General features: G+C 41.1%; 1 protein-coding gene across 2 annotated transcripts in view; it reads right to left on the minus strand.

The window, feature by feature from the left end:
* COL24A1 (collagen type XXIV alpha 1 chain) overlaps nucleotides 1-27,544 on the minus strand; it is a 227,094-nt gene that overhangs the window by 96,430 nt on the left and 103,120 nt on the right. For both annotated transcript variants that reach the window (XM_075832949.1, XM_075832950.1), the window contains exons 11-17: nucleotides 24,932-24,985; nucleotides 24,326-24,370; nucleotides 14,311-14,364; nucleotides 12,517-12,561; nucleotides 2,285-2,338; nucleotides 2,154-2,198; nucleotides 1,854-1,907 (exon numbers count right to left, since the gene is read on the minus strand). In XM_075832949.1, coding sequence (XP_075689064.1) covers nucleotides 1,854-1,907; nucleotides 2,154-2,198; nucleotides 2,285-2,338; nucleotides 12,517-12,561; nucleotides 14,311-14,364; nucleotides 24,326-24,370; nucleotides 24,932-24,985 — 351 coding nt within the window. The remainder of the gene's footprint in view (nucleotides 1-1,853; nucleotides 1,908-2,153; nucleotides 2,199-2,284; nucleotides 2,339-12,516; nucleotides 12,562-14,310; nucleotides 14,365-24,325; nucleotides 24,371-24,931; nucleotides 24,986-27,544) is intronic.

A 27,544-nucleotide genomic window follows, 5' to 3' on the forward strand; every position in this document is an offset into this window, starting at 1 on the left:
AAAACTATCTATTTTAAACCACTTTATTAGCGTTTTTTTGCTTTATGCTAATGAGTTTCTTAATGTCCAAGTGGGCGGATTTTACTTTCGACCAAGTGGGCGTTGTACAGAGGAGTGTATGACGCTGACCAATCAGCGTCCTGCACTCCTCTCCATTCATTTACACAGCAGCATCACGTTCTTACTAGAACACGATGTGCAGCCACATACACAGACATTAACGTTAATCAAGTGTCCTGATAATGAATATACATTACCTCCTGCCTGGACGTCATCTGTGTTCAGAATCTTGACACTTCTGAATCTTTTCTGTGAGATTTCCAGCAAGGAAAACTAAATCTCATTTACATCGTAATCTCGCGAGATTACACGTGGCTTGCTGGAATCTCACAGAAAAGATTCAGAAGTGTCAGGATTCTGAATACACATGACGTCCAGGCTGGAGGTAATGTATATTCATTAACAGGACACTTGATTAACGTTAATGTGTGTATGTATGTGGCTGCACATCCTGTTCTAGTAAGAACGCGATGCTGCTGTGTAAATGAATGGGGAGAAGTGTATGACGCTGACTGGTCACTGATTGGTCAGCGTCATACACTCCTCTGTACAACGCCCACTTGGTCGAAAGTAAAAACACGCCCACTTGGGCATTAAGAAACTCATTAGCATAGAGCTAAAAATCGCTAATAAAGTGGTTTAAAATAGATCATTTTTCTAAATAAAAAGCATCACTCTCACCTACATTATAGCACCGATCTCCTTATATAGGAGATAGGGCACTTATAATGTGGTGACAGAGCCTCTTTAAGGGGAAACCCTGAAAAGTTTCTGAGGATCTCTGTAATTCCATAAAAACCCTAATCGGTGAACACTGTTCTAGAAGATGTAATATGTCTAGTATATATGCTGAATCAAACTGAAACCATTCTCTAAAATGTTATTATTCATACTGTATCAATTTTAGTAACATAACAACGTAGTTCTAAGGCTGGAAAAATATATAACTCAGCCTATTCTCCCGCAATGTTGATCCAGAGGAAGGCAATAACCCCAATGAGGCTGAAGCCAATTTTCTTCATCTTAGAGAAAGAATTTCACCTCGACTCCCTGGATTAATGCTCTCTGGCAGAGAGTTTCATGGTCTCACTGCTCTTACAGTAAAAAATCAATTTCTATGTCGGTTTAGAAACCTTCTTTCCTCTAGATGTAGAGGGTGCCCCCTTGTTATAATTAGTCCTGAATATAAATAGATCATAAGAGAGATCTCTGTATTTGATATATTTACACATAGTTATTAGGTCACCCCTCAGTCGTCTTTTATCTAAACTAAATAAGCCTAATTTTGATCATCTTTCCAGGTACTGTAGTCCACTTATTCCATTTATTACATTGGTTGCCTGTCTTTGAACCCGCTCAAGCTCTACTATGTCTTTCTTGTGCACAATATTCCATGTGTGGTCTGACATCTAGACTACATATGTATCTATGCCCTTTTTGATGCATATCATGAACGTATTTGCCTTGGCAGTAGCTGCCTGACACTGGTTTCTACAGTTGAGTTTACTGTAAACTAAATCTGAATCTTATAATGGTAACAAGTATGTTTTTGCATTTTCAAGAGACAATTATAGGCAAGTTAAATCAACAAATGGTAATAATCAGTTAAGTGACTTTGGTTAGGAAATAGTTTAACTTATTTTTTTTGTTTTTTAACTTAGAATTTTGATACAAATCCGTTTTAGAACTTTTAGGTTGTGTCTTTATGGCTTAGTTGGAATAAGATACCAACCACCTTTCATAAATGTGTCTGAATAAACATGAAAGTCATATAAATGTGCTGTCTAACATACCTTATCTCCTGGATAGCCCGTTTCGCCAGGTTCCCCTGAGAATCCGACTTCACCCTAAATAATATATTGTAATTAGTCATATAATAACAATGAATCCCAGAAATGTGCAAAGTTCTCTGGCACCAACAGCTGTATAAATTCTCAGGAATTAACAAGAATTAAAATTCCAAAATTCTGCCAGGCCGCTCATAACACGGCAACTTTGTCGTCAATTATTCTTTCAACAAAACTAATAAACTTTACAAGTGTGGATTTTATATATGATAATATTCACACTGATAATAGAAATATTTAGATCACCTTATCACCTTTCAGTCCAGGTTGCCCCATATTTCCTGGAGGACCCTAGAATTGAACACAATGATAAATAGTTTTAAATTCATATGATCACATATGCTAAATTAACACATTACTGATGGTTTCCAAAATACCTGAGGGCCAGGAATTCCTGGCGGCCCGGTTGGTCCCACCAGCCCCACTTCTCCCTACACAGCCAGACGAAAACAAACTTGGGTTATTAGTTTGCTACATATATTGCTGCCAGAATTATAGGGGCTTAACCATTTTTGAGTAATGCTGATCTGTGTCCAGGTCTTTGTAGTTTGATGAGTTTAGTTGCGAAGATCTTGGAGCTATTTTCCAGAATTTATGGAGAGTCCCTTAAAATAATTTCTTAATATACTTTTATTATGCTCTCCTTGGCACTTGAGTGACTTAAAAGAAGTCAGCTTACCAAAACAGAAAAGGTCCCATGGTTTCCTCACCGCTCTAAACACAGGACTAGTCCCGTCACAAAGGCAGCCATCAACTGGGACAAAAATATCTAAAGTCAGACCAGGACAGGAAACCATATGGTTTGCAAATCTGACAAAGTGTCACATGACTACTTTTTGAATCGCCATAGGGGGAGGGGGTATATAAAATATATAAGCAAATTTTTATTTCAGCGGTTCACTAAGCAACACTTTAACGAAGCAAGAAATGCTGAGAACTTAGCGTTAGTACTGGGAAGTGCACCACTAGGGATACATTTCCTATTCATAACACAGAATATATGTATATACGGGTGAAGAAAGAAGTATTGTTTTTCTTAAAGGGGATTATCATTATTATAATAAAGTAACCAAAACTGTACAACCTTTTAAAGTAATCAGTACATCTTGTAAGTCAGTACATCTTGTTGTGTTTTCAGCCAGCCCAGCCTTCAAAATTAAAGGGGATGTCCACTTTTGGACAATCAGTCAAATGTATGTTTAAAGAGGCTCTGTCACCAGATTATAAATGCCCTATCTCCTACATAATCTGATCGGCGCTGTAATGTAGATAACAACAGTGGTTTTTATTTTGAAAACGATCATTTTTGACCAAGTTATAAACAATTTTAGATTTATGCTAATTAGTTTGTTAATAGACAACTGGCGTGTTTTTACTTTTTACCAACTGGGCGTTGTACAGAGAAGTGTATGATGCTGACCAATCAAAAACGGATAGTTTGTTTAAGGTTAAAGGGTAACTAAACTTTCAACAAACTTCTAACATGTCATAGTGACATGTTAGAAGTTTTGATTGGTGGGGCTCCGAGCACTGAGACCCCCATCAATTGCTAAAAAGAAGTACTTGTGTGGGAGATGAGCCACTTCATTTCTGTTTGGCTTTTTTCGAAAAGCCGATGTAGCTGAATATGGGCTCATAGACTTTCTATTGAGTCCGTACACCGCTACATTGATTTCCGGAAAAAGCCGAACAGAAACGAAGCGGCTGAGCGCTTAAACGAGCACTTCTGCTGCTTCGTTTTAGCGATTGGTGGGGGTCTCAGTGCTCGGACCCCCACCAATCGAAACTTCTGACATGTCACTATGACATGTCAGAAGATTGTTGAACGTTTAGTTACCCTTTAATGTCTTCCTTTGTACTTTAACTAGTCCATACAAAAAGGACATACAACTAGGGATCCTGTTTTTATACACACTGAGCTTATTCAGCAATTTTATCTGCTTTACAGCAGTGTCTAATAAGTGTGGTGCATGGTCATTTTTTTTTTAAATTGCCTGACTTTATATCCTCTATATGATTTAGATGTTAAGATCAACTGACGAAATGCTACAAACTATCATCAGGACTATACTATTTTATCCTGTTATGCTGGGCTTTTATTAGAAGGATGTATAGGAGGGAAGGGAAAAATTATGAAAAATATCTCTCCTCCAGAAGAAAAGAAACTGTCTCTCTATTGCCACCTATAGGTGCAGGGGCGTAACTAGGAAAGACTGGGCCCCATAGCAAACGTTGGACTGGGGCCCCCCATTCGCTGGGTATCACAACCCCCCCCTTGTAGATAGTGCCTCCCTATAGATCGCACCATACACAGCCCCCTGTAGATAGCGCCATACACAGCCCCCTGTAAAGAACGCCATACAGCCCCCTGTAGATAACGCCATACAGCCCCCTGTAGATAACGCCATACAGCCCCCTGTAGATAACGTCTTACAGCCCCAAATTCCCCTGTAGATAACGCTGTACAGACCCCCCTGTAGATAACGCCATACAGACTCCCCCTGTAAATAACGCCATACAGACCCCCTGTAGATAATACCATATAGCCTCCCCTGTAGATAACGCCATATAGCCCCCCCCCCCAAAAAAAAACCTGCCTATAGTTTGTCCTACAAAAGACATGCATCCCCTATCCACAGGATAGGGGATACATGTGTGATCGCTGGCAGCGATGAGGAGAACGGGGGACCGAAAGTCCCATGAAGTTCTCCATGACAAACCTCGGACTTCCGGCGTCTGCGCAGTTCAATAAAAATGAATGGAGCGCTGGTCACGCATGCGCACAAGCATGACCGGTGCGCAAGTCATTTCTATGGAGCTGCAGACAGACCCCGGAAGTCCGAGGTTTGTCATGGAGAACTTCTGGGGACTTTCGGTCCCCCATTCTCCTTATCGCTGGGCGTCCCAGCGATCACACATGTATCCCCTCTATCCTGTGGATAGGGGATGCATGTCTTTTGTAGGAACAACCCCTTCAGTGGCGTCGCGCTGTAGAAGCCATAGCGGCTGCTAGAAGAGCCTCCGGCCATGGGAAGGGGGGCCCGTGCCGGCGGGCGGCACGGGTCCCCTCATGCTGCGGGCCCCGTAGCAGCCGCTACGGCTGCTATAACGGTAGTTACACCACTGTATAGGTGACTACCCTGTAAGTCAATGTCCGACCCCTTATAGAAGCTTGAAACATAACTCAGGTAGAGTTTTCTTGCTTCTAGAGTAGAGCTATTTTGTATACTTTTCTCAGGGAGCACTCCCTACTAGCTGGATCTCCATAAGAGGAATCATGAACTTTGCAACAGCTGCATCAAAGGCATCTCACTCAGCCAACCAGAATCTTACTTTGTACTGATGAGGAGCAATAATGCCAAAACAGCCATCTAGATTGGTGTTTCTGGTTTGGCTATTAACCCGAGTCATGTTTCAAGGCTCTATAAAGGGTTGGACATTAACTTACGGGATTGTTACCTATATGTGGCACTAAACAAAAGATTGTTTTATCTACTAACTTATAGGTGTTCTCATTGACACGGGTCTGGATTAGTGTTCGACTCATTTTAAAAGCTATGCAAACCTTTGATGGGCATCATTTTTATAAACAGGTCTGTCAGTGTGATTTGTGCAACTTTTTAATTAGTCTTTATTAAAAATTAGTTTTACATTTTTAGATACAACTGCTCTGTATTCAGAGCAAGCAGCTGTATGTAGTGATAAATCCCGCTCCTGTCAGGTCCACAGGACAGACGGGTTTAGTGTAAGCAGGTCCTGCGTGTCTCTGACTAGCAGGATCAACCTGTAATCCATCACATCTAAATTCATAATTTAGATGTAATAGATTACATGTGGATCCTGTGTGACACGGATTCAGGTCATAGCGAAAGATACAGCTGCTCTGTATAGAGAATACAGAGCAGCTGTATCTCAAGAAATAAAAAACAAATTTTTAATAAAGACAAATTATAAAGTTACACTAAACACACTGATAGACCTGTTTATATAAAAATGCCCCTCTAAGGTTTAAATAGCCTTTAAATCTTTTTCTAAAGGTTATTATAAGAATATATAAATTTTAGTGGCTATTTAAAACTGTGTAAATCCCAAAAATGTTTGTTACGACACAGAGGAAACAACACTTGCAGGGCTCTTCTCTAGATATGTGCAGTATCTATGCTTTCACCACACCTAAAGAAATATCTAAAAAAAAAATATGGTGGAATGCTCCATATCTGGTTGATTTGCCCTAGAATCCATCAGCTTTGGATACGTGTATATTTCCTTATCCTCACCCTTACCGCACACCATGTAGTCAGGCACCCTCGGAAGGCTCTAGTTAATAAGCTGATGCCCAGAATCCCCAAACATACCCATATTCTAATTTTGTTCATTTTCCTGCAAACCAGACTATAGCGGCTTCATAGAAAAAGCAAGCGACTTCTCAGAGGTTAAGAGGCATAAATGAGACACATACCACTATGCTGCTAGATAAAATCCATAGGACCCAACTTCCAGAAGATATGGCCCCTTGGGCTAAGAGTGTAATATTGCCTCAGTCCACCCTATTCTATATCCCTGTATCTGACAGGGAGATCTACTACATGGGCTCCTTTTCTGCGGACTCCCGCACCCCCCCCCCCCCCTTCCTCTATTTCTGCTGTCCCTCCTACCATAAGCCTGTATAAGACTGCCTGGGATTACTTGCATCCCATGACCTTACTCTTTGACATGATGAGAATCCCCTGTGAGTGCCCCAGTTCTTTATGTTTTGTTTGTTTCTTGTATCCTTGTCCTCATCTGTACAATGTACACATTTTTTTTTTATTGCTACTTGTTTTACATGTGCTCTTGTAGAGCTGGTTGAATTACTGGTTTTGAGTATTGTTGTGTGCCCTCTCACATTTGACCTGTTGTTGTAACTATTATATCAATGTGTGCCTTTTAGTTCTGTGCCCAGGCCTGTTCACCCTTTTTTTGTAATTTCTTCAATTAACAAATATTCTATGAAAATATAAAATCATATAAAAGGATTATGCGTAATGTGATGCTACACAAAGAAACTGTTGTTTTAGGAGATCCACAACATTAAGAGAAAGAACGCATATTGCATAATGCAGTCATACCCAAGTAGATCCAAGAACAGACCTACATGGGTGGTATCTAGTTGCCTATACTAAGTGACTGTGAATGCCACAAATTCCTGCCAACGTTAATCAGAAATGCCCTAGATCAAGATAAATACCTAAAACTATGGCGTCCCTGGCTGGCCAGAGGTATGGGGGTACATGCTCCAACGTGAATTGGTTGTCCGCTCGACCCTTCTTTTAGATAAATTGTACCCACATTACCTGATGGTTTATATATGGAGTCTGTTAAATCTAGGGGGGTGGAGTATTTGGTATCTTCAGAGTGTAAACCCCTCCTATAACATATTTCTGAACCCACACATCTTGCTACTCTTTCAGGGGCATTCAAAGTAATGTTTACACCTGTTATATGCTGTACTATTGTTTATAAGACGTGATGCCGGACGTTGCCGTTTCATTGTTATTCCTGTTATGTTTCTGTGTCTCTGTCGACCCTTGTGTTCTGTTACAGGTCGAGTCAGATGATCTTGGGTTTTGCCTGATTTGTGAGGATGTTTTATCCTATGCATTGCCTGTAAGGCAACACCTATAGAAGTCTAAACCCTTATCCACCATAGGTAATTGCATTTTGTTACAATGCTGTTCTACCTGACTATTGACATGTTGTAAGAGATATGTTCCTTTGTATGTATTGTTACTATACTTAATAAAAAGAGATTCTGCAAAAAAAAGAAATGCCCTAGATCACATAGAGCAGGGTGTCTAAATCTCATCTGCAGTTGACATGAAACAAGGATAGTTGGTCCATTACCTTTCGGTCAACAGGTGGCGCTGCAGAGCCTCTTCATTACTCCGTAGGAAACATTTAGAATTGTATAACTGCGAGCTCTCTAAACAGCAGCCGCTGCCAAAAATGGCTACAAATGTGTGTAACTGAATAACGTGATATTCTAGGGGAAATTATTTATATATATATATATATATATTTATTTATTTTTTTAAAACATTTCCACTATAATCTTGTCCGTAGCTTTGATAACTGTCGGATGACTAAAAGTGGCAACCAAAAAAGCTAAAAGCTAGAGTTATCATGCCTGCACTTTCAGCGAACATAGGATTGCACAAAGTTGTACTAAAAACAGTCTGAGTGTCAGCTGTTGTAATTTATCCACATGGATGCAATTCAGGGATGAATATAACATATATGCAGCTGCAAATATGCCCTGTAGGCAAGTGGGCCCACCATCTTTAAAGAAAAAAAAACAAAAGGAAAAAAAAAACAAAAACTTTACATTATTTCCAACTAGTTTAGATGTAAGGGACTGCACTAATTATTCCCATGGTTATTTATTTTTTGCACTCCACCAAAGAAATTGGTGAGGGTTTGCTAGAGAGGAGGGGAACCACATATAGTTCTGCACAGGTGCACTCTACTGTCTACGTCCATCTCTGATTCAATTTGTCCAATGGCATCATGGGATTTTTCAGAAAACCCTGTCTTTTGGTAGAACGGTCTCATCAGCATGTACGTCAGAATATTTATCACACTCAATATTTGTGTTCCCCAACCAGCGACTTTCTGGCGCCCCAGATGGTGGCATCGCTACTATTCTGCCCTAGGGACACCAAAGATGTCAGTATTGTATTACTAGTACGAAACCATATCACTGGTAGGTGACTCAGTGTAACTGGTGAGTAACTGGTAGCCATGTCTTCAATAAACATTTTCCCTTTTCAAAACTCTGTGTGGCTTAACACCGCCTGTCATATTTGAAAATGTCTCGCAAGCTAGAAAAGGTTTGGGTCCACTGCTCATATATATATATATATACACACACACACACACACACACATACATATTATATATATATACAGTGAAGGAAATAAGTATTTGATCCCTTGCTGATTTTGTAAGTTTGCCCACTGTCAAAGACATGAACAGTCTAGAATTTTTAGGCTAGGTTAATTTTACCAGTGAGAGATAGATTATATTTTTTTTAAAAAACCACAAAATCACATAGTCAAAATTATATATATTTATTTGCATTGTGCATAGAGAAATAAGAATTTGATCCCTTTGGCAAACAAGACTTAATACTTGGTGGCAAAACCCTTGTTGGCAAGCACAGCAGTCAGACGTTTTTTGTAGTTGATGATGAGGTTTGCACACATGTTAGATGGAATTTTGGCCCACTCCTCTTTGCAGATCATCTGTAAATCATTAAGATTTACAGTCGCTGTCGCTTGGCAACTCGGATCTTCAGCTCCCTCCATAAGTTTTCGATGGGATTAAGGTCTGGAGACTGACTAGGCCACTCCATGACCTTAATGTGCTTCTTTTTGAGCCACTCCTTTGTTGCCTTGGCTGTATGTTTCGGGTCATTGTCGTGCTGGAGACCCAGCCACGAGCCATTTTTAATGTCCTGGTGGAGGGAAGGAGGTTGTCACTCAGGATTTGACGGTACATGGCTCCATCCATTCTCCCATTGATGCGGTGAAGTAGTCCTGTGCCTTTAGCAGAGAAACACCCCCAAAACATAATGTTTCCACCTCCATGCTTGACAGTGGGGACGGTGTTCTTTGGGTCATAGGCAGCATTTCTCTTCCTCCAAACACGGCGAGTTGAGTTAATGCCAAAGAGCTCAATTTTAGTCTCATCTGACCACAGCACCTTCTCCCAATCCCTCTCAGAATCATCCAGATGTTCATTTGCAAACTTCAGACGGGCCTGTACATGTGCCTTCTTGAGCAGGGGGACCTTGCGGGCACTGCAGGATTTTAATCCATTACGGCGTAATGTGTTACATATGGTTTTCTTGGTGACTGTGGTCCCAGCTGCCTTGAGATCATTAACAAGTTCCCCCCGTGTAGTTTTCGGCTGAGCTCTCACCTTCCTCAGGATCAAGGATACCCCACGAGGTGAGATTTTGCATGGAGCCCCAGATCGATGTCGATTGACAGTCATTTTGTATGTCTTCCATTTTCTTACTATTGCACCAACAGTTGTCTCCTTCTCACCCAGCGTCTTACTTATGGTTTTGTAGCCCATTCCAGCCTTGTGCAGGTCTATGATCTTGTCCCTGACATCCTTAGAAAGCTCTTTGGTCTTGCCCATGTTGTAGAGGTTAGAGTCAGACTGATTAATTGAGTCTGTGGACAGGAGTCTTTTATACAGGTGACCATGTAAGAGCTGTATATAATGCAGGCACCAAGTTGATTTGGAGCAGTAACTGGTCTGGAGGAGGCTGAACTCTTAATGGTTGGTAGGGGATCAAATACTTATTTCTCTGTGCACAATGCAAATAAATATATATCATTTTGACTTTGTGATTTTCTTTTTTTTTTTATATATAATCTATCTCTCACTGGTAAAATTAACCTAGCCTAAAAATTCTAGACTGTTCATGACTTTGACAGTGGGCAAACGTACAAAATCAGCAAGGGATCAAATACTTATTTCCTTCACTGTATATATATATATATATATATATATATATATATATATATACATACATACATACATACATACATACACACACACACACACACACTATATATATATATATATATATATATATATATACACATATATATATATACACACACACACACACACACACACATATATATACAGTATATACACATAGATAGATAGATAGATAGATAGATAGATAGATAGAGCAGTATTATAAGGAAAGATGATTAGCAGACATGTGACCAGGAATGATCAATCTGAGCAGAGCGTCCGTCATTTTTTGGATTGCTGTAAAATGTAACTACTAATAAAGTTACTTCAAATGAAGATGAGATACAGAAGAATGGACGGGAGACAGTATACAGTATGTGTTTTTTGTAAACTGCCTGAAGAAGGGGCCTCTGTGCTCTGAAAGCTTGCATATAGAACTTTTATGGTTAGCCAATAAAGGTATCATACCTATTATACTTTTGTCTTTTTTGACACAAAAGTATTTAACATTTCATATTGTCTCTGGCTAACACGGTACTACACAATTTTTTACTGTACTGGGTGGACAACAGAATTCTGCTACTCTCATTATGAAATACTGTGCTTTTTATTTATTGATTCAAGTCAATGACACGAGAAGTAAGACAGACTCTCTAAAATATCTCCTTGTCCAGACAGCAATCAAATATGGCTTGCCATTGAAAGAAGGAAAAAGATAGTAAACTTAATTAAATCCGAATGTTTTATTCCTGGTTACTTATACCTTAAGAGGGGTCTCCGAATCCCCCTGGTGTTATATAAAAGCATTTACTGAGTGACGCCAAGCACCCCCCCCCCCCCCGGCCCGGTTTATGAGCTTCTTGGCATACTGCAGTCAATATGGAGCTGGAGTATTTATTTCACAAGGCTCCTACAAGCCATTCCGATTCAGTAGCCGAGAACTGTGGATAACTCTCTGTAATAAATCACGGGGCTCTTGAGATCTACAGCTGGGATAGAGGCTTAGTGTTGGCAGTTCGGTAACACTCTTTTGTCTAAAACTACCAAAATGTTCCAAGCTGATTTGTGTCAATTGTCCAACATACTGCGAGGAGCAATGCCAACTGGCAAGACTTGCTGTGTACAGGAAAAGAGATGTTATTTTATGAAAGATCCTTTAAGGAGCAGGCAAGACACCAACAATGAGCATTACACAACTGCAATATCTCAATATGATGCGATCTGCATCTACCTACAGGGCACCATGTCATGTTTTAGATGGTTTTTAAACAGTCTTCATGTAGATTAGAGTTCATGTGTTTTAGGCCCCCTGCACGTGACCGTGCCCATAATCACTGTCCGTGATTACGGACATAGCCGGCCGCGGACAGCCACCCGCATTTGCAGGCCGAGCTCCCATATAAAATATGGAAGCACAGTCCGTAAAAAGCAAAAAATAGGACATATCCTATCTTTTGCGGAGCCCTTCTACAGCATGGACACCATCCCGTAAATATACGGGTAGGTGTCCGTCGGCCATAGAAATGAATGAGTCCGTAATTACGGACTAAATCTACGGTCGTGTAAATGAGGCCTTAATACGAATGAAAGATTTACAACTCTATACTTCTACGTCAATGGGAGTTATGGAAGTAGATGAGCGTGCGTGCTTGGCAGTTTCTGTAAATCCCATAGACTTCAATGGTTGTTTGGTGATCGGGATAAGACTCTGTTCACATTACCATAATGGCTTCTATTCTTAACGAAGCCATGGCAGCTTGAACGGATTTGTTTTCAAACAGATCCCAGACTAAATTAGATTATGGGCATCATTGAGTTATAATGGGGTCCATCAGGTCCCTTTTGGATTTTCAGTTTTTTTTACAGGAAGGCTAGCGCAATTCTTGTCATTAAAAGCAATAGAACGTAAAACGCCACTAATGTCAACTAAGGCTTAATCATTTACAAACACAGTTAATGTGTTAAATATTAATCTTTGGAGATATTTAAGAAACAAAAACTGCATTCTGTATTAATTCACAGCATAGTAAACTTCCAATACTATTCAATGGCTAAGAGACTTTACACTTACTCTCAAACCAGGAAAGCCAGAAGGTCCAGAACCACCAACCGTTCCCTGCAGAATGATATTGTACCGTCAGACAGATAATACCAAGTATAAATAATGCTCATATTTTGTGAATACCCATGCAATAGAAAAAAAATGACATAGAAACCACATTACAAATAATCAATAACTTTTTATGGTTTTATAGTGGTGGGTTAGTAAGGAGATGTGGACCAAACCGTCCTGAGATTTGAAGAGTAAACATTTATAGAAGTGCATATTATATAGTATTAAATCAATCAAAATGCTACCCTATTTATGCCAAAGGTGATCATACCATAGAGGTGTCTCTATAACTGCTTTATAACTAGTAGAGAGGAGGCCCAGCTCAGATTGGCTCTATTCCCCTTCATAGATGGTTGTACCCTGGGAAAGACATTCCCTCTCGTCAGACACCAAAAAATGAGCAAACAAGGGATGAAGATACAAAACTGAGAGTCACCTCAAACTTCTCTTGTACAAAAGGAGGGAAGGAGAAGAAAGGTAATGCAGGTTCCTCTGACCTGGAAGAGTGGAAAAATTAACTATTGCCAGTAGAGAGGCCACATTGCCCACAGTTCGAAACATCTTGTCCTGCTCTGTGAAACTACAAACCTCCTCATCCAGGACAGAAGAGCCTAGTGCTCGTTTCCTTTACCCCTTTTTTCCATGACCCTTATGGCTCATTCATACGAGCGTATACGTAGTCCGTGTGACGGGCGTGAAAACAACGGCCGTAACACAAACTCATGTACTTCAATGGGGCCGTTCACACAACCGTTGTTTCAACGGAGCGTGTAAAGGGTCAGTGAAAAAATAGGACATGCCCTATTTTACTGCGTGTCACATATCCCTCCATAGACTCTAGACTATGGGGGATCCGTGACAACGCGCCCCGCAAGGGTGCACCTCGGACGTGAAAAACTGCAGTTTTTCACGTCCAAGGTTAGCCATGCTTGTCTGAATGTAGCCTTAGGGCTGATATTCCATTAACTTTTATGCAAACATTGCATTACCTATGAAGAGGGTAGATCTGTGCAGGTCTTCACCACAAAAACTGGAGGACTGGGCTAAATCTATTGTACAGATACCCATGACTGCAGTGCATAACGGTTAACTTGGGAGAGCAAGATTATTGCCCTTTTTGATGCACTATAGACCATATAATAAATGGAAAAAATGTCATCACAGAGATCATCAGACCAAAATAAATACCCAAAGAAAACAATTGCTGAAAGATTTTATAAACGGCTCTTTTTTCAATTACCATTAACATAACAAAATACGCAACTTGCAAAAAATCCCATCAGTATCTATGATGTGTTCATAAACAGAAGCGCTTCTGATATTAAGCATGCAATGTAATAAATGCAAATAGGGATTACTTTAGGATGATCACCAGTAAAGCTGCTTTTGATTAATGAGCCGATGTGCCATTTCCATGATTATTGCGCAGTTAACAATTAATAGGGATATGCACTTTATGACTTAAAATCTGCACGGATATCTGACATTAAAGTGAACCATATTGAGTTAGAAGGAAATTACATGGATGATTTATGGAAGCGCGGTAACTGCTGGTTTACAATGAGGGGAATGGTCTGTAAATACGACCACCATCGTGCTGACATGATGAATCACTGTGTATTTCCCCTTGAAATCACCATTTTACGTTGTACTTCAGTATAATGTGTTCACGTTTCCTCTGGACATGGAACGGTTGTAAAAACTGTTTTGCACACGTTATAAATGTACCGTGTTGTATATTTATTAACTTACTGGGCTTCCATCTGGACCGTGAGGACCCCTGTCACCAAAGTCTCCAGGAAAACCCTGTTGCAAAAAAATGAAGTCAGACAAGGAGTTTAACATAAAAATTGATTAAAAATATATGTTGAAACAGTTAATAATAATATGGTCAATACATTAAACCCCAAATCTAAAAATATCAGATCAAACCACGATACTGGAGAACACTGTCCCTTGTAAACACCAGTTCCCCTGCAGCTCTATAGGTCTGAAACTATAAGCATGTGAATCCTGTGAAATTCTAGGTCGCAATGCAGCTTCAACTATTCCCTATGGGTAAAAAAGTTGCACATGAGCTTCCATGGTTGGAACTTTTGCAATAGTCACAAGGTTGATTGTGAAATACTTAAAGAGGATCTGTCACCCCATTGTAAGTGCCCTAACTTGTACACAATATGATCGGTGCTGTAATGTAGATTACAGCAGTGTTTTTTATTTCGAAAAACGATAATTTTTGACGGAGTTATGACCTATTTTAGCTTTATGCTAATGACTTTCTTAATAGACAACTGGGCACGTTTTACTTTTTGACCAAGTGGGCGTTGTGGAGAGAAATGTATGACGCTGACCAATCAGTGACCAATCAGCGTCATACACTTCTCTCTCTGCACATAGTGATCTTACTAGATCACTATGTGAGATCACATACACACACACACTAACATTACTGAAGTGTCCTGACCGTGAGTAGACATCACCTCCAGCCAGGACGTGAGGTCTATTCACAATCCCGACACTTCGGTAACGTTTGTGTGGGACTTACAGCACAGCAAGCGTAATCTCGCTGTAAGCTGTCATTTACAGCGTGATAAATTAAATCTAGTGAGCACCTTTTAGGGGAGAGGTCCAGTGTGGGAATGGGGGACCGAAGAGAGATGCCAGCAGCCTCCAAACCTAATTAAATTGGACAATGGAGTCCAAATCTATTAGCTATTATGAGGGTTGGCTATCCAAGAATTCCATATTTTCAGAAATTTATCTGGGCATCTACGTGCTTTATATGCGAGTTTAAAAAGTGGCAAAGTAGAGTTTACCTACGTGATCCATGCTGATAATGTAGGAACCTTGGGGTGTTTCCAATGTAGGGGGATGTTTGTTTTTTTTAGCATAGAATAATAAGAGCGTCATGAGAGATCTGACAGCCACAGCAGGTATAATATCTTCCACCAGTAGTAAAAAACGGATTCTGGGATCAAGTATACGAGGGAGTCCGACTTTAAGCTCAAGAAATTCCATTACTTCAATACAGAAATTAGAAATAACTGGACACTACCAGAACATATGTAAGAAAGAGCCATCAGCTCTTTGGCAAAGTGGACAGATAGGAGTAAGTATAAGTTCCATCCTAAACAATTTGGAAGGGGTGTAGTATATTTAGTGGAAAGATTTTAATTGAATAAGTCGGTCTCTTGAAGATATTAAAGGACCTGTCAGAGCAGTCAGCATTTCCTTATGATCATCCGTAGATACAGAGGGAGGAGCCTGAGACCATTGGTCCAGGGTTCTATCAAGTTTATTGGAAGACTGTTATGGAATTGCAATTTGAGTGATTCCCCAAAGGCTGCTGGAGAGTGCCGGGGGAGAGCATGTACATAGAACCGCAACCTCGAATCCGTCACAACTCTGATAAACCGTGTCTAAGACGACCCTATGGTGTTTGCCAGAGCCAACCGCAAGGCGGGTTGGTCTTTGCTGCTTAGGACCCCGGTTGTCTTAGCAGAGTTCAGCGTTGGATAGGAGGTGCAATGCAGACCAACCTGAGCAGGAAACCAGACAGCCAGAGGTTAACAGAAAGTCCAAATCGGATGGTAGGTGGATATCAGAAAAAGCAAAAGGTTCCAAACTGTCCGGGAACGGATAATCCAAATCAGCAGACAAGGGGTTAACGAGAGACAAGCCAAGCTCAGTTTCCAAAAGGTCCAGAAGTCCAAAGTGCATGGAGTGTCAGAAGCTTGATCAAGATACCAGAAGACAGGAACATTCACAAGCACAGACAGGTATAAACCCGGTATAAATACAACCCCACAGCTGATTGGCAGAAGGACAGAGAAGAGAGATAGGTTCAAGGAAAAAGAGGAACTGCCCAGAAGCTAGACAAGTTGTCATAGCGACCTTAAGGGAACAGGTGTTTTCCTAACAGAGACACTTAATAACTGTCTATACAGTATGGACATAGGTTTAGCCAACGCCTCCTGCGTCACCCAATCCTCCATCGGGGATGTACAGAATCTGACATTATATCCTGCAAATTGCGAACAGTGGGCTGGAAATAACGGAACCTGAGATGAGTTGGGATCTAGTGTATGGACCGAAGTTGTGCAAAGGTAGCCACCTTATCTTCTACCACCAGATCTTCTATAGTTAATATACCAAGGGCGGACCACCTACTAGGGTCAGGAAGACATCTTAGCTGTGGCAGAAGCAGATTGTGCCAAAATGGTGTCCTAGGCGACCAGGACACCATTTCGGAGCTGAAGAGCAACAGTGACCTCTGCCAGACCCTCAGAGTAGTCTGCATTGGAATTGTAAATGTGTGTCTCGGGGTGGGGGGGCTGTATATAAATAGGCCCCATTCACATCGCGTTTGTGCTAAACGGCCGAGATAATAAGTTTTTCTATAAAAACATGGGCCATTGAAAACATATACAAACGTGTACCATTTTCTGTTTACGTCTGTGTTTTTTTTTAGTGTGTACGTTTAGTCTTTATTTTAAAGTGAACACTGATAGAAAAAAAACCAGATAGATGTATAGCATTACGTTTGCATGCGTCCATTGAGATCAATGCTAAAAAAAAAAATTACGTCGTGTATACCTTTTTTTGAAGTACAAAATAGCGTAGCAGACTACGCTTTTCAGTAATTTCAAATAACAGTGTGTCAACGTAAACCATGAGAAACCTAGACCAAACTGATGCTATTTTGGTCTACATTTGACCAATTATCATCTATGTATACGCCGAGCTGTACGTTTCAATACTTCTTTAGTGTTTAAAAACGTATACGCCCGGCTCAGCACAAATGCGATGTGAATGGGGCCTTATTTTAATAGACCGCAAGATAAGTGGCTGCAAGGCGCATCTGATGTTGGTTAACGCCAGGTGAAACAATAGCGTTGGACAGGTAAGAATTTTACTGTTAGCACCCATAGACATTAGACTGTTACCTGCAAAAACGAAAGTCTTTGCCAACAGAAATGTTTATGGCCATGAAGAAAAAGGAATAGTAATGAACGCACAGCAAGTGTCATCTGCAGTATGTGAGTTGCATTCATTTCCTTCCTATCTCTGGGCTGCAGATTGGAGATGACATCATTTTATTTGCTTTGATAAGGCACAATGTAACGTACAGCCTGTGAACAGCTGTTGTGCTTAGTTTCTCAGATGTGGCAAAGCTGAGTAGTAAGTTGAGGAGACTAGAACTGCTATTTTTCCCATTAGATCTGCCATGAACTGACAAAAACCCTTGTTCACAGGGCTGATGTAATATATAAAAAAGATTTATTAATAAGTAAATAATATTAGGATTCCTCAGATTTCAGGTTTATACCGGTGTTCTCTACAGCACCCCTGCTGGAAGAATAAAGGAATAAAGCATAACAGTCCATGGTTTGAAAAGACAAAAGCCATCAGTATTATAGTTCTGCCATCAAATATATCACTTTCATTAAGATCTGAAAACAATCTAGTGTCTATGGGTGTTGATCGAACATTCTAAGGGGGAGAGAGGACAGACATGTTGTTGTTTTTTTGGGAAAGCCACGGATATTCTAACCCAACAAGTATCCGGCAGTGGCTCACCCGTTCCCCACTCAGAGATAACATAATTTAGCTGAGCCGAACATGCATATTATCGAGGGAATAAGGGCTGATAATCAGATTTTGGATCACAATACTAAGTCCCCATATATAAAGGAGTTGTCCCCGATGGGTAAATCCTGGTCCCTAAGCCCTATTTAGGCATGGAAACATCATATATGGGAATCCTGAGCCATTAGCCTATGCAGAGATCCTCTGGAAAGAGAAGCTCTCGCTCTTGAGGACTCGCAGTGACCGTGCATTATATACAGAATATTACACTGACTTCAATGGGGAAATGCATATGAACCGGCAGCTTCCTCTGGCAATAACAGCTGAATGCCGGGGGTTCCAACTGCTGAGCCCACCATTATCAGCTCATCGACGGAGGCTCTACAACAGGTTGATTTTGATAGGATGATGGGACAACCATTTTAAGTAAACATGTCTTAAAGGGCATAAATGCAAGGGTGTTGTAAAGTATATGGCTGGTTTGGACAACCCTTTTTATTGAAAAGGTTCCAAGGCAAAAAGCGGATTGTGAGGTCAGTGGTTGCAGAGGAAATTAAACATGGCATGGTGCATATTGAAGTCAATAGGCCATCTATGCAATGCATGGAGAGGGTTCTCCATAGAACTAGCCACCCTTTGCTGTGGCTTACCTCCAAAGATGGGGGTCCTGATTAGACTTTGATTGCCCTAGTAGGGTATGTCAAAAGAGAGAACCCCTTTAAAATGATCACTCCAGATTCTTAGAACCCTTCTTTATTCTGTTTAATACAACTGGTCTATTTGGCCGTGTACCCCAGATACTCCCAGGGGCCATAACATTAATAAGATCTGCGCTTAAAATATATAGCCTCAGCGCACAAAATAGCTGCTTCCATGGTGTTTCATATGATCTAAATGTAATTCTTACACTCAAACAGCTCTGACCTCACCTCTAACTCCTACTCATGTATCACATCATCTATCTAGGAGTACAATAACAGAGAAACAGATTTCACTAAGCTAAAGGTAAGGATAGTCAAAAACTCCAGAAAATGTAGTTATAGGAACTAAAAAAAACAGAACAGTGCGCTTCAAATAATAAAAGAGTTAATAGATTTGAAACCCAGAAACCTCTGAAACCCGGACTGTTCGGAGTTGCAGTATGGATGTTAGTGATGGAGTTGTTGAAATTGTTCGACAGGAATTTTGACCCATTCTGTCAGGATAGCTTTCGCAGTTGCCGCTAAAATGTCTGCCATAGGGTAAATATCTGCCATAAAGGGATGAACTTGGTCGGCGACATTGCTTAGGTAAGCAGAACTGTTGAAATGTCCAACCACAGGTATCAGAGAACCAAGGGTGTGCCAAGAAAATATTCCACCTCCAACAGCCTGAACTGTTGACACCAAACAGGAAGGGTTCATCGGTTTATGCTGCTTGCGCCAAGTTCTGACCCTCCCATGCTCAACTGAAATCTGGATTCATCTGACAGGCGATATTTTTCCACTGCTCAGTGATCCAATTTTTGCTCTCTTTTGCCCACTGGAGTCTTTCTGTTTACCTTGGACAGCAGTGGCACTCGAACTGGTCGTAGGCTGTAATATCTCATCTGTGCTAAGGAACAACGAGTTGTGCGTTCGGACACGTTAGTTGGAGCACCACCATTGTATTCGACTGCAATTTGCTTGACTGTTCATCAGAACAATTTTTGACATCCTCCTTTGACCCCTTTTGTCGACAAGTTTTTTCCATCCACAAGATCCCCTTTTGCTGGATATTTTTTCTCAATCACACCATTCTGGGTTTCTGTTCGACAACGTTGCTTGAAAAAAACCCACAAGGCCGGCAATATTTTAAATATTAGTCCCTGATAGTCTAGCACTGATGACCCTGCTTCGTTCGAAGTCGCTCAGATCACTAGATTTTCCCATCTTTATGAGGATTCACATTGAAACTGACCAACGGAAAACTTGATCACTTGATTTTATGTTGCACTCCGGGATCACGCGTCTAAGGCTGGATTCACACGAGCAGGTTCGGTCCGTAAAGGACGGAACGTATTTCGGCCGCAAGTCCCGTACCGAACACACTGCAGGGAGCCGGGCTCCTAGCATCATAGTTATGTACGACGCTAGGAGTCCCTGCCTCGCTGCGGGGCAACTGTCCCGTGCTGTAATCATGTTTTCAGTACGGGACAGTAGTTCCACGGAGAGGCAGGGACTCCTAGCGTCGTACATAACTATGATGCTAGGAGCCCGGCTCCCTGCAGTGTGTTCGGTCTGGGACTTGCGGCCGAAATACGTTCCGTCCTTTACGGACTGAACATGCTCGTGTGAATCTAGCCTAATTTCTATACGGAAAAGCTCCATTTGTGAAAGGGTAGGTGTCTCTAATAAAGTGGCTATTCAGTGTATAGGCTATCTGCATCCGTGTGTAAATATTCCCATGGTAGAACTGCAGTTAAAATCAATTGTGTGGTCGCTTACTATAAAGAAAGCCATAAAATTATATTCCTTAGAATTAAGCTTTGAAATTAATTTTCCCACCAGAGGCGTTACATAAAACCTTAGAGCCCTAATTCAAAATCGGTAACAGGGCCCCCCATCTACCACGTGCCATTATATTACTTGTTTCTACTCCTGTAGCATTGGGGTATTTGGACCGCCTGAGGCACCAGGGTCTGGGTGCAGCTGCAGCACCCCCTATAGCTACACCCCTGGTTCTCATGTTTAGAATCATTCGTTTCTATCACAATAAAGAGTATAAAGCATAGCTGCAAAGGTGAGATCTTTTTGTAATATGGCTCCATCTTGTTTTCTAGGGTTATTGGTCCTTTAAGTGTTCTACGAGACACAGGACAGCTGTGGTTAACAAGCGCTACTGTTGTACATGACACACCCAGATCTGCATTCTTAGCAATAGCTTCTCAAATCTTTTATGTAAAAACAAATCATTGATTTTTTGGGAATCTCTGAATCACACTGTTGAGTTCATGAACTAAGGTGAAGCTTTTATTTAAACCATGTGCGCTACATACTCAAGTTCTGCATTTTTAATTATAAAGTGTTGTTTAGTACAAGTTGTATTTGTTAGTACTTGTGTAGTATTTCCACCCACAAATGGAAATTCTGGTTTGGGTGGGACATGCGGAGTACAACTGGCCCCCAATGTATTTACTCTGGAATAACGTTGCCACGTTTTCACAAACTTTATCTACTATCCCCCCTGCTAACCTCGTCAAGAAGGCAAAACGGTCAGTACTTTGTCTGGACACATTTAATACAATTTTTTTTCGAGATTAGAGGTAGACTTCATATATACTAATAATAACAGCACCATTTCTGGAGTGAAAGATCTTATGGAAAAAAAAAAAAAACTTTCAACATTTTTGTGCCATACCATAACAGTTCTACCTGCCAATATACCATTACAAATATAGGAAACCTTAAAGTGAATGTCCACCTTTTAACATCATGTTGTAGTTCCCATATTCTGTGCTCATACATAGTAACAGTATAATACAGTCAAAACCCATTGTTTTTATACAGAGCTCCAAATATCCTGGATAGCCAAAAATATTAAAATTCTTCCTACCTGTAACAACCACAAGGGGGAGCTTAGGAGCATACTGAATAGATATACGAGTATGTATGCAGAAAGCTCCCCCAAGTGGTAGCTTCGGGCAACTAGAAATTTTTCATTTAGCTCTCTGGCTATGCAGGGAACTTGGAGCTCTGTGACAGAAAAACACGGCTCTGACCACAATATAGATATATTCTATTATAAAATGAATTAGTACCAAATTAGATGCAAAGTTATGTTCAAGGGGGACATTCACTTTAAATTGACTATAGATACAATGAAAATTCTGCCAAAACAACCACTATATAGCACTCAAGGCGACCATGTAAATCTGGTATATCTCTTAAAAAAACACAATAAACAACTAGCAGATAACCCTATATTGGTTTTTGCTATAGGACACCTGGTAACACCTATTTTTCTCTTCCCATGATTTAGAGAAAATAAAACGGTCTAAATCTAATGACCAGCAATATCTACTTGGTATGCAGAGCACGTATATTGTGCTAAGGCTATTTTACTAAATGAGCTCTTTAGAGTTAAAACTTGACTATTGAGAACTGATTTCACAGTCAGACTCAGTGTGCACTTGGCTGGGAGAATAAGATTTAGTTTGTAAATGTTGCAGCTTGGCAAAGTTCAGAGACTTTATAATACCATATGTTTACTATGCTGCTGGCTTTCTGTGCTTAGCTCTATAAACAGGGCCAAATGATGTCATACAAAGCCTACATGTGCTTTACTTTTTTAAATAGGTACTGAAACTCATACTAAAATAACTCCGAGGTGTAATGAAATTGGAACCCAACCAATTACAGCACTTTCCTGATCCTTGTAACTGTATAGCGTGTTTAGGAAGCACGTCCGAAGTAAATGGTCCCCTTGGTGGCTAGACTATTATGGTATTCATAAAGTCTGCTGCTAAAGCTGTAACATTTTTCAAGTATTAATTTTGAGTTTCCGGAAAAAAAATATATGTGTTTTCCCTGGCACAAAATCTTTTTTTAATGCCAGAAATTAATTTATAGTTACCAATCATTTTGTTAAACCTTTTTTGTAAGACAAAATTTATTTTGTGTCACCAACGATTTAATTTGTATAACAAAATAAAACCAACACAAAATAAACATTTTTGGTTAACAGAAAACACACAATTCGCTGCATTATTTTAATACAAAATTTACAAAAAAATTCTGTGTTTTTTTTAGTCTATTTTTTTGTGGTCAAAATGACTCACTGACTTTGTATCCCATATCTCTCCTGTTTGCTACATGATCCCAAGTGCATCAGGTTTTATTGATTGATCTCAGATAAATGGAGGCTGTGAATAGCCGCACTTGTCCATATCTGGTCTTCAGAGAGAGAGGACTGTAAGAAAATCCTTTGCAAGAAATGGTGTCTCAGGTTCTATCAGTCAAATACAAATGGCCACTGTGTAATTGTATACGAAGAGGTCAGAGCACTGTAACAAAAAGATGGACAACTACTGGACAAGGTGGAATTCCTGCTGATTTGCTGGTTTTACGGATCAGATATTCACCGGTTGAGAAAGATTTCTTACCAAGACCTGGCACAGGGTTATTCGATGAATTGTGCAACCACATATTCTATCAGTAATGTCATTATGCTTGCGCGGAATTCAAGTATCTGCTTTGAGAGCCTCAAAATGCCCAAAAGTTATAATCATAACCCTCTAGAGCAATGATGCCCAACTGGCAGCCAGTGGGCCACATGAGGCCCCATGTGCCTGATGTGCAGCCCCCAGGGTAAAGCAATATTATATGATGCAGCTGCCTTCCCCTGGGTTAACGATCAGGTATGATCGCTCTTATATGCTTGGCCCAACCATGAAGAACATAAGAGCTTCCCTGTTTTCTCCTCAGGGGCACTGTGTTGTTGATCCCATCTACAAAAAGAGTTTCATGTGTGTATTTATGTATGTGTATCTATGCATGGGCTTTTTTTTTTATATGCTGTCGTTTGTGTTCCCTCCATATGTATTCAATGTGATTTGCAGCATGTGATTTCCAACATGGGCTGTGTAAATGAGCGCCAATCAACAAGACAGCTCGTTGATCAGCGCTAGTTTGCTCCTTTCACAAGGAGCTATGCATTGGGACGAGCGAACGTTACTACGATTGCTCGTCCCCCATACATTTCAGGGAGATGTGCTGCCGACAACAATAATATTTCTGGAAGCATAAACGATACAATCAGCCGATGAACGAGCCTTTGCTCGTTAATTGGCTGGTCGTTGCCGTGTTTACACAGGACAATGATCGGGAACAAACATTCTGTGAATGCTCGTTTGCGTGGTAATTGGCCATTGTTAATGTGCCTTAAGGCACCCACAATATTACGGTTTGACTCTCACTGCCCTAGAGACATGACGTGTACCCTCTGTACCCGAATAGGTGGAGAACCTAGAGTCTAGAGGACCTGTACACCCCTATATGTTTATTACTTTAGGTGTTTTTAAGAAAATCTCACAAAACACTCTATAATTTGATTAAAAAAATGTAAATTATATTTTTTAAAGAAAAAAGTACAAGACACAATTTTTTTTTTTGTAAAGATGTTTTCTAATAAAATGTAATAAAGATCTTTCACCGCTTACCTGCCCACCTTTGGGTCCGTTCTTTCCAGCTGGCCCTGGCATACCCTAAGAATAAGAATAAGATTTGCACTTAGGATTTTGCTATTCACAGACTTTATAAAAGAGCTGAAAAACTCCATATTGAGCACCTATTTAGTAGTCTAGGTCATGTTCTAAATCAGGGGTGCACAACCCATTTTGGTCCAAGGGCACCATTGTCAGCTTGTACCACTCGTAGGGGCTGCAATAAGACTTAAAAAAGTTTTCCCATCTGAGAAATATCGACAGTATGTGCCGTAAACGTCTGATAAGTGGAAATCCCGGACATCGGACTTCAACCTATTGGGAAAATGGGAGACCCGTTCGGCACTCCAGAAAAGAAGAGTCAAGGTGGCCACGCATAAGCACAGTCATCTCCACCCTAGTTTAATGGAGTTACTTCCATGAAATACAATGGAGAGAGCCACATTCATGCATAGCCGCTTCTCCACCTCATCTCTCCCCATCTATGAACAGAGTGGAGTCCCCAAATATGGTGGTACAGAAAGGCATTGCAGGACGCAGGTTGTACACCCCTGTCCTAAATGATATTTAATTGCACTTTAAAAATGAATTGAATAAACCTACTCGTTCTCCTTCAGGTCCGGGAGGTCCTGGCACCCCAGGTATTCCAATAAAACCCTAAAATAAATACAGAATTATTTTTTTGTATCTCAGGCTTAAACATACAAATATCGTACACTCTACTATCACAGATCCAATAAAACAACTCCAGTTCTTTGAGGGTTGACAATCTTGAGTCTGTCAAAGCTCTACTGGAAAATATAGAATGGAATACACAAGTCATGCATGAAAATACCCTGGAGATATTTAAAGAAACATCTGCTGGGTGAGTGGACTTGTTAAATGTGTATCATTCATACAGGAGTTATGTCACAAACAGAATTAATTTGCCCGGCAATGTCTGCTGTGGTTTAGAGCTGCCAAGCTCGGGGCAGATATGAAATGTTAATCGTCACTTGTAGACAACTTCCCCCATACAAATATGTTACTAAGCCTCTCGATGAAGAATAATCCCTCTCTGTCCACCATCTGATTGTTGTGTTTGTACATGCAGAATCCAGGGCTGCCATAACTTGCTCAGGTTTCCGTTCTTCTTGTAGTGTTAACTAATCCAGTGATTGACAACTCACTTGTGTCGTAAGGGTGGCAAAGTGCGATGTTTAATCATGATTTATTCATTGTACTGGAGATTAGTCAGCAAGGTTGGAGGACTTTATCTTTCCCTGTCTATGTCTGCTCCATGACTTGTATGTCTCCTCTCTAAGAAAGGAAATGACTAACTGTTGGTATTTATGGTATAAGACCAAATGTATCTTAAAGTACACCTGTCATCTGCCACTTATAGCTATTTTATGGTGACGGGAATGTGGGAGATTCACTAAGATCAAGTGACATCTCCTAGGAGCAGGATTTTTAAAGGGCGGTTTCTAAAAGCATACATTTTAAACCAAGTTATTTTCGCCACGCTCCCGCTACCCTCTGGTTTTTACGCTGCAGCCTAGCTTTTTATATTACAAATTCTAAAATAAAGGGCTGGGCTGGGCTAGTGGATATGAGGTGACTACTACTCACAGCGTAAAAGCGAAGACAGTGCCACACTCAATGCTCCCTGTAGATAATGCCACAGTGCCCACACAGATAGTGCCAAAGTGTCACTATAGATAGTGCCACAGTGCTCTCTTTACATAATACCAGTGCCCCCTGTAGATAGTGCCACGGTGCCCCCTGTACATAGTGCCACAGTGCCCCCTGTACATAGTGCCACAGTGCCCCCTGTACATAGTGCCACAGTGCCCCCTGTACATAGTGCCACAGTGCCCCCTGTACATAGTGCCACAGTGCCCCCTGTAGGTAGTGCCACAGTGCCCCCTGTAGGTAGTGCCACACACTGCCCACTGTAGAAAGTGCCACAGTGCTCTCTGTATATAATGCCACACACTGGTCACTGCAGATAGTGCCACACACTGGTCACTGCAGATAGTGCCACACACTGGTCACTGCAGATAGTGCCACACACTGGTCACTGCAGATAGTGCCACACACTGGTCACTGCAGATAGTGCCACACACTGGTCACTGCAGATAGTGCCACACACTGGTCACTGCAGATAGTGCCACACACTGGTCACTGCAGATAGTGCCACACACTGGTCACTGCAGATAGTGCCACACACTGGTCACTGCAGATAGTGCCACACACTGGTCACTGCAGATAGTGCCACACACTGGTCACTGCAGATAGTGCCACACACTGGTCACTGCAGATAGTGCCACACACTGGTCACTGCAGATAGTGCCACACACTGGTCACTGCAGATAGTGCCACACACTGGTCACTGCAGATAGTGCCACACACTGGTCACTGTAGATAGTGACACACACTGGTCACTGTAGATAGTGACACACACTGGTCACTGTAGATAGTGACACACACTGGTCACTGTAGATAGTGCCACACACTAGTCACTGTAGATAGTGCCACACACTGGTCACTGTAGATAGTGCCACACACTGGTCACTGTAGATAGTGCCACACACTGGTCACTGTAGATAGTGCCACACACTGGTCACTGTAGATAGTGCCACACACTGGTCACTGTAGATAGTGCCACACACTGGTCACTGTAGATAGTGCCACACACTGGTCACTGTAGATAGTGCCACAGTGCTCTCTGTAGATAATGCCACAGTGCTCTCTGTAGATAATGCCACAGTGCTCTCTGTAGATAATGCCACAGTGTCCCCTGTAGATAATGCCACAGATGAGATAGTGCCACAGTGTCCCCTGTAGACCGTGCAGAACACCACAACAAGCACACTCATCTGTCCCCGTTCCCACGCCATCCTCCAGAAATGCAAGCTTGGTCTCTTCTGACAAGGCCTGGTCCATTGGAACGACACAGGTGGCGCAGTTACGTCAACACGCCGCCTGCATCACAAGAAAACCGTCAAATGGCGGGGAAGGGAACCAATGGTTCCCTTGTCCTGCCACCGCTGTCAATTTTATTCGCATGATAAGAACACAGATACAATTGGGTCTAATTGTAAGTAAGACCCCCCCTAAGGCAGGAGGATAGCAGGGCTTGGAGGGCACCACTGTTGAGGAATAAAGCCCACCCTACTAAACAGTGCCAAGACTCAGCAAGCGTGGAAAATTTACTAAGTCAGTCTCACAGGA

The sequence above is a fragment of the Rhinoderma darwinii genome, chromosome 7 (genome assembly GCF_050947455.1).
Source record: "Rhinoderma darwinii isolate aRhiDar2 chromosome 7, aRhiDar2.hap1, whole genome shotgun sequence".
Lineage (NCBI taxonomy): Eukaryota > Metazoa > Chordata > Amphibia > Anura > Rhinodermatidae > Rhinoderma > Rhinoderma darwinii.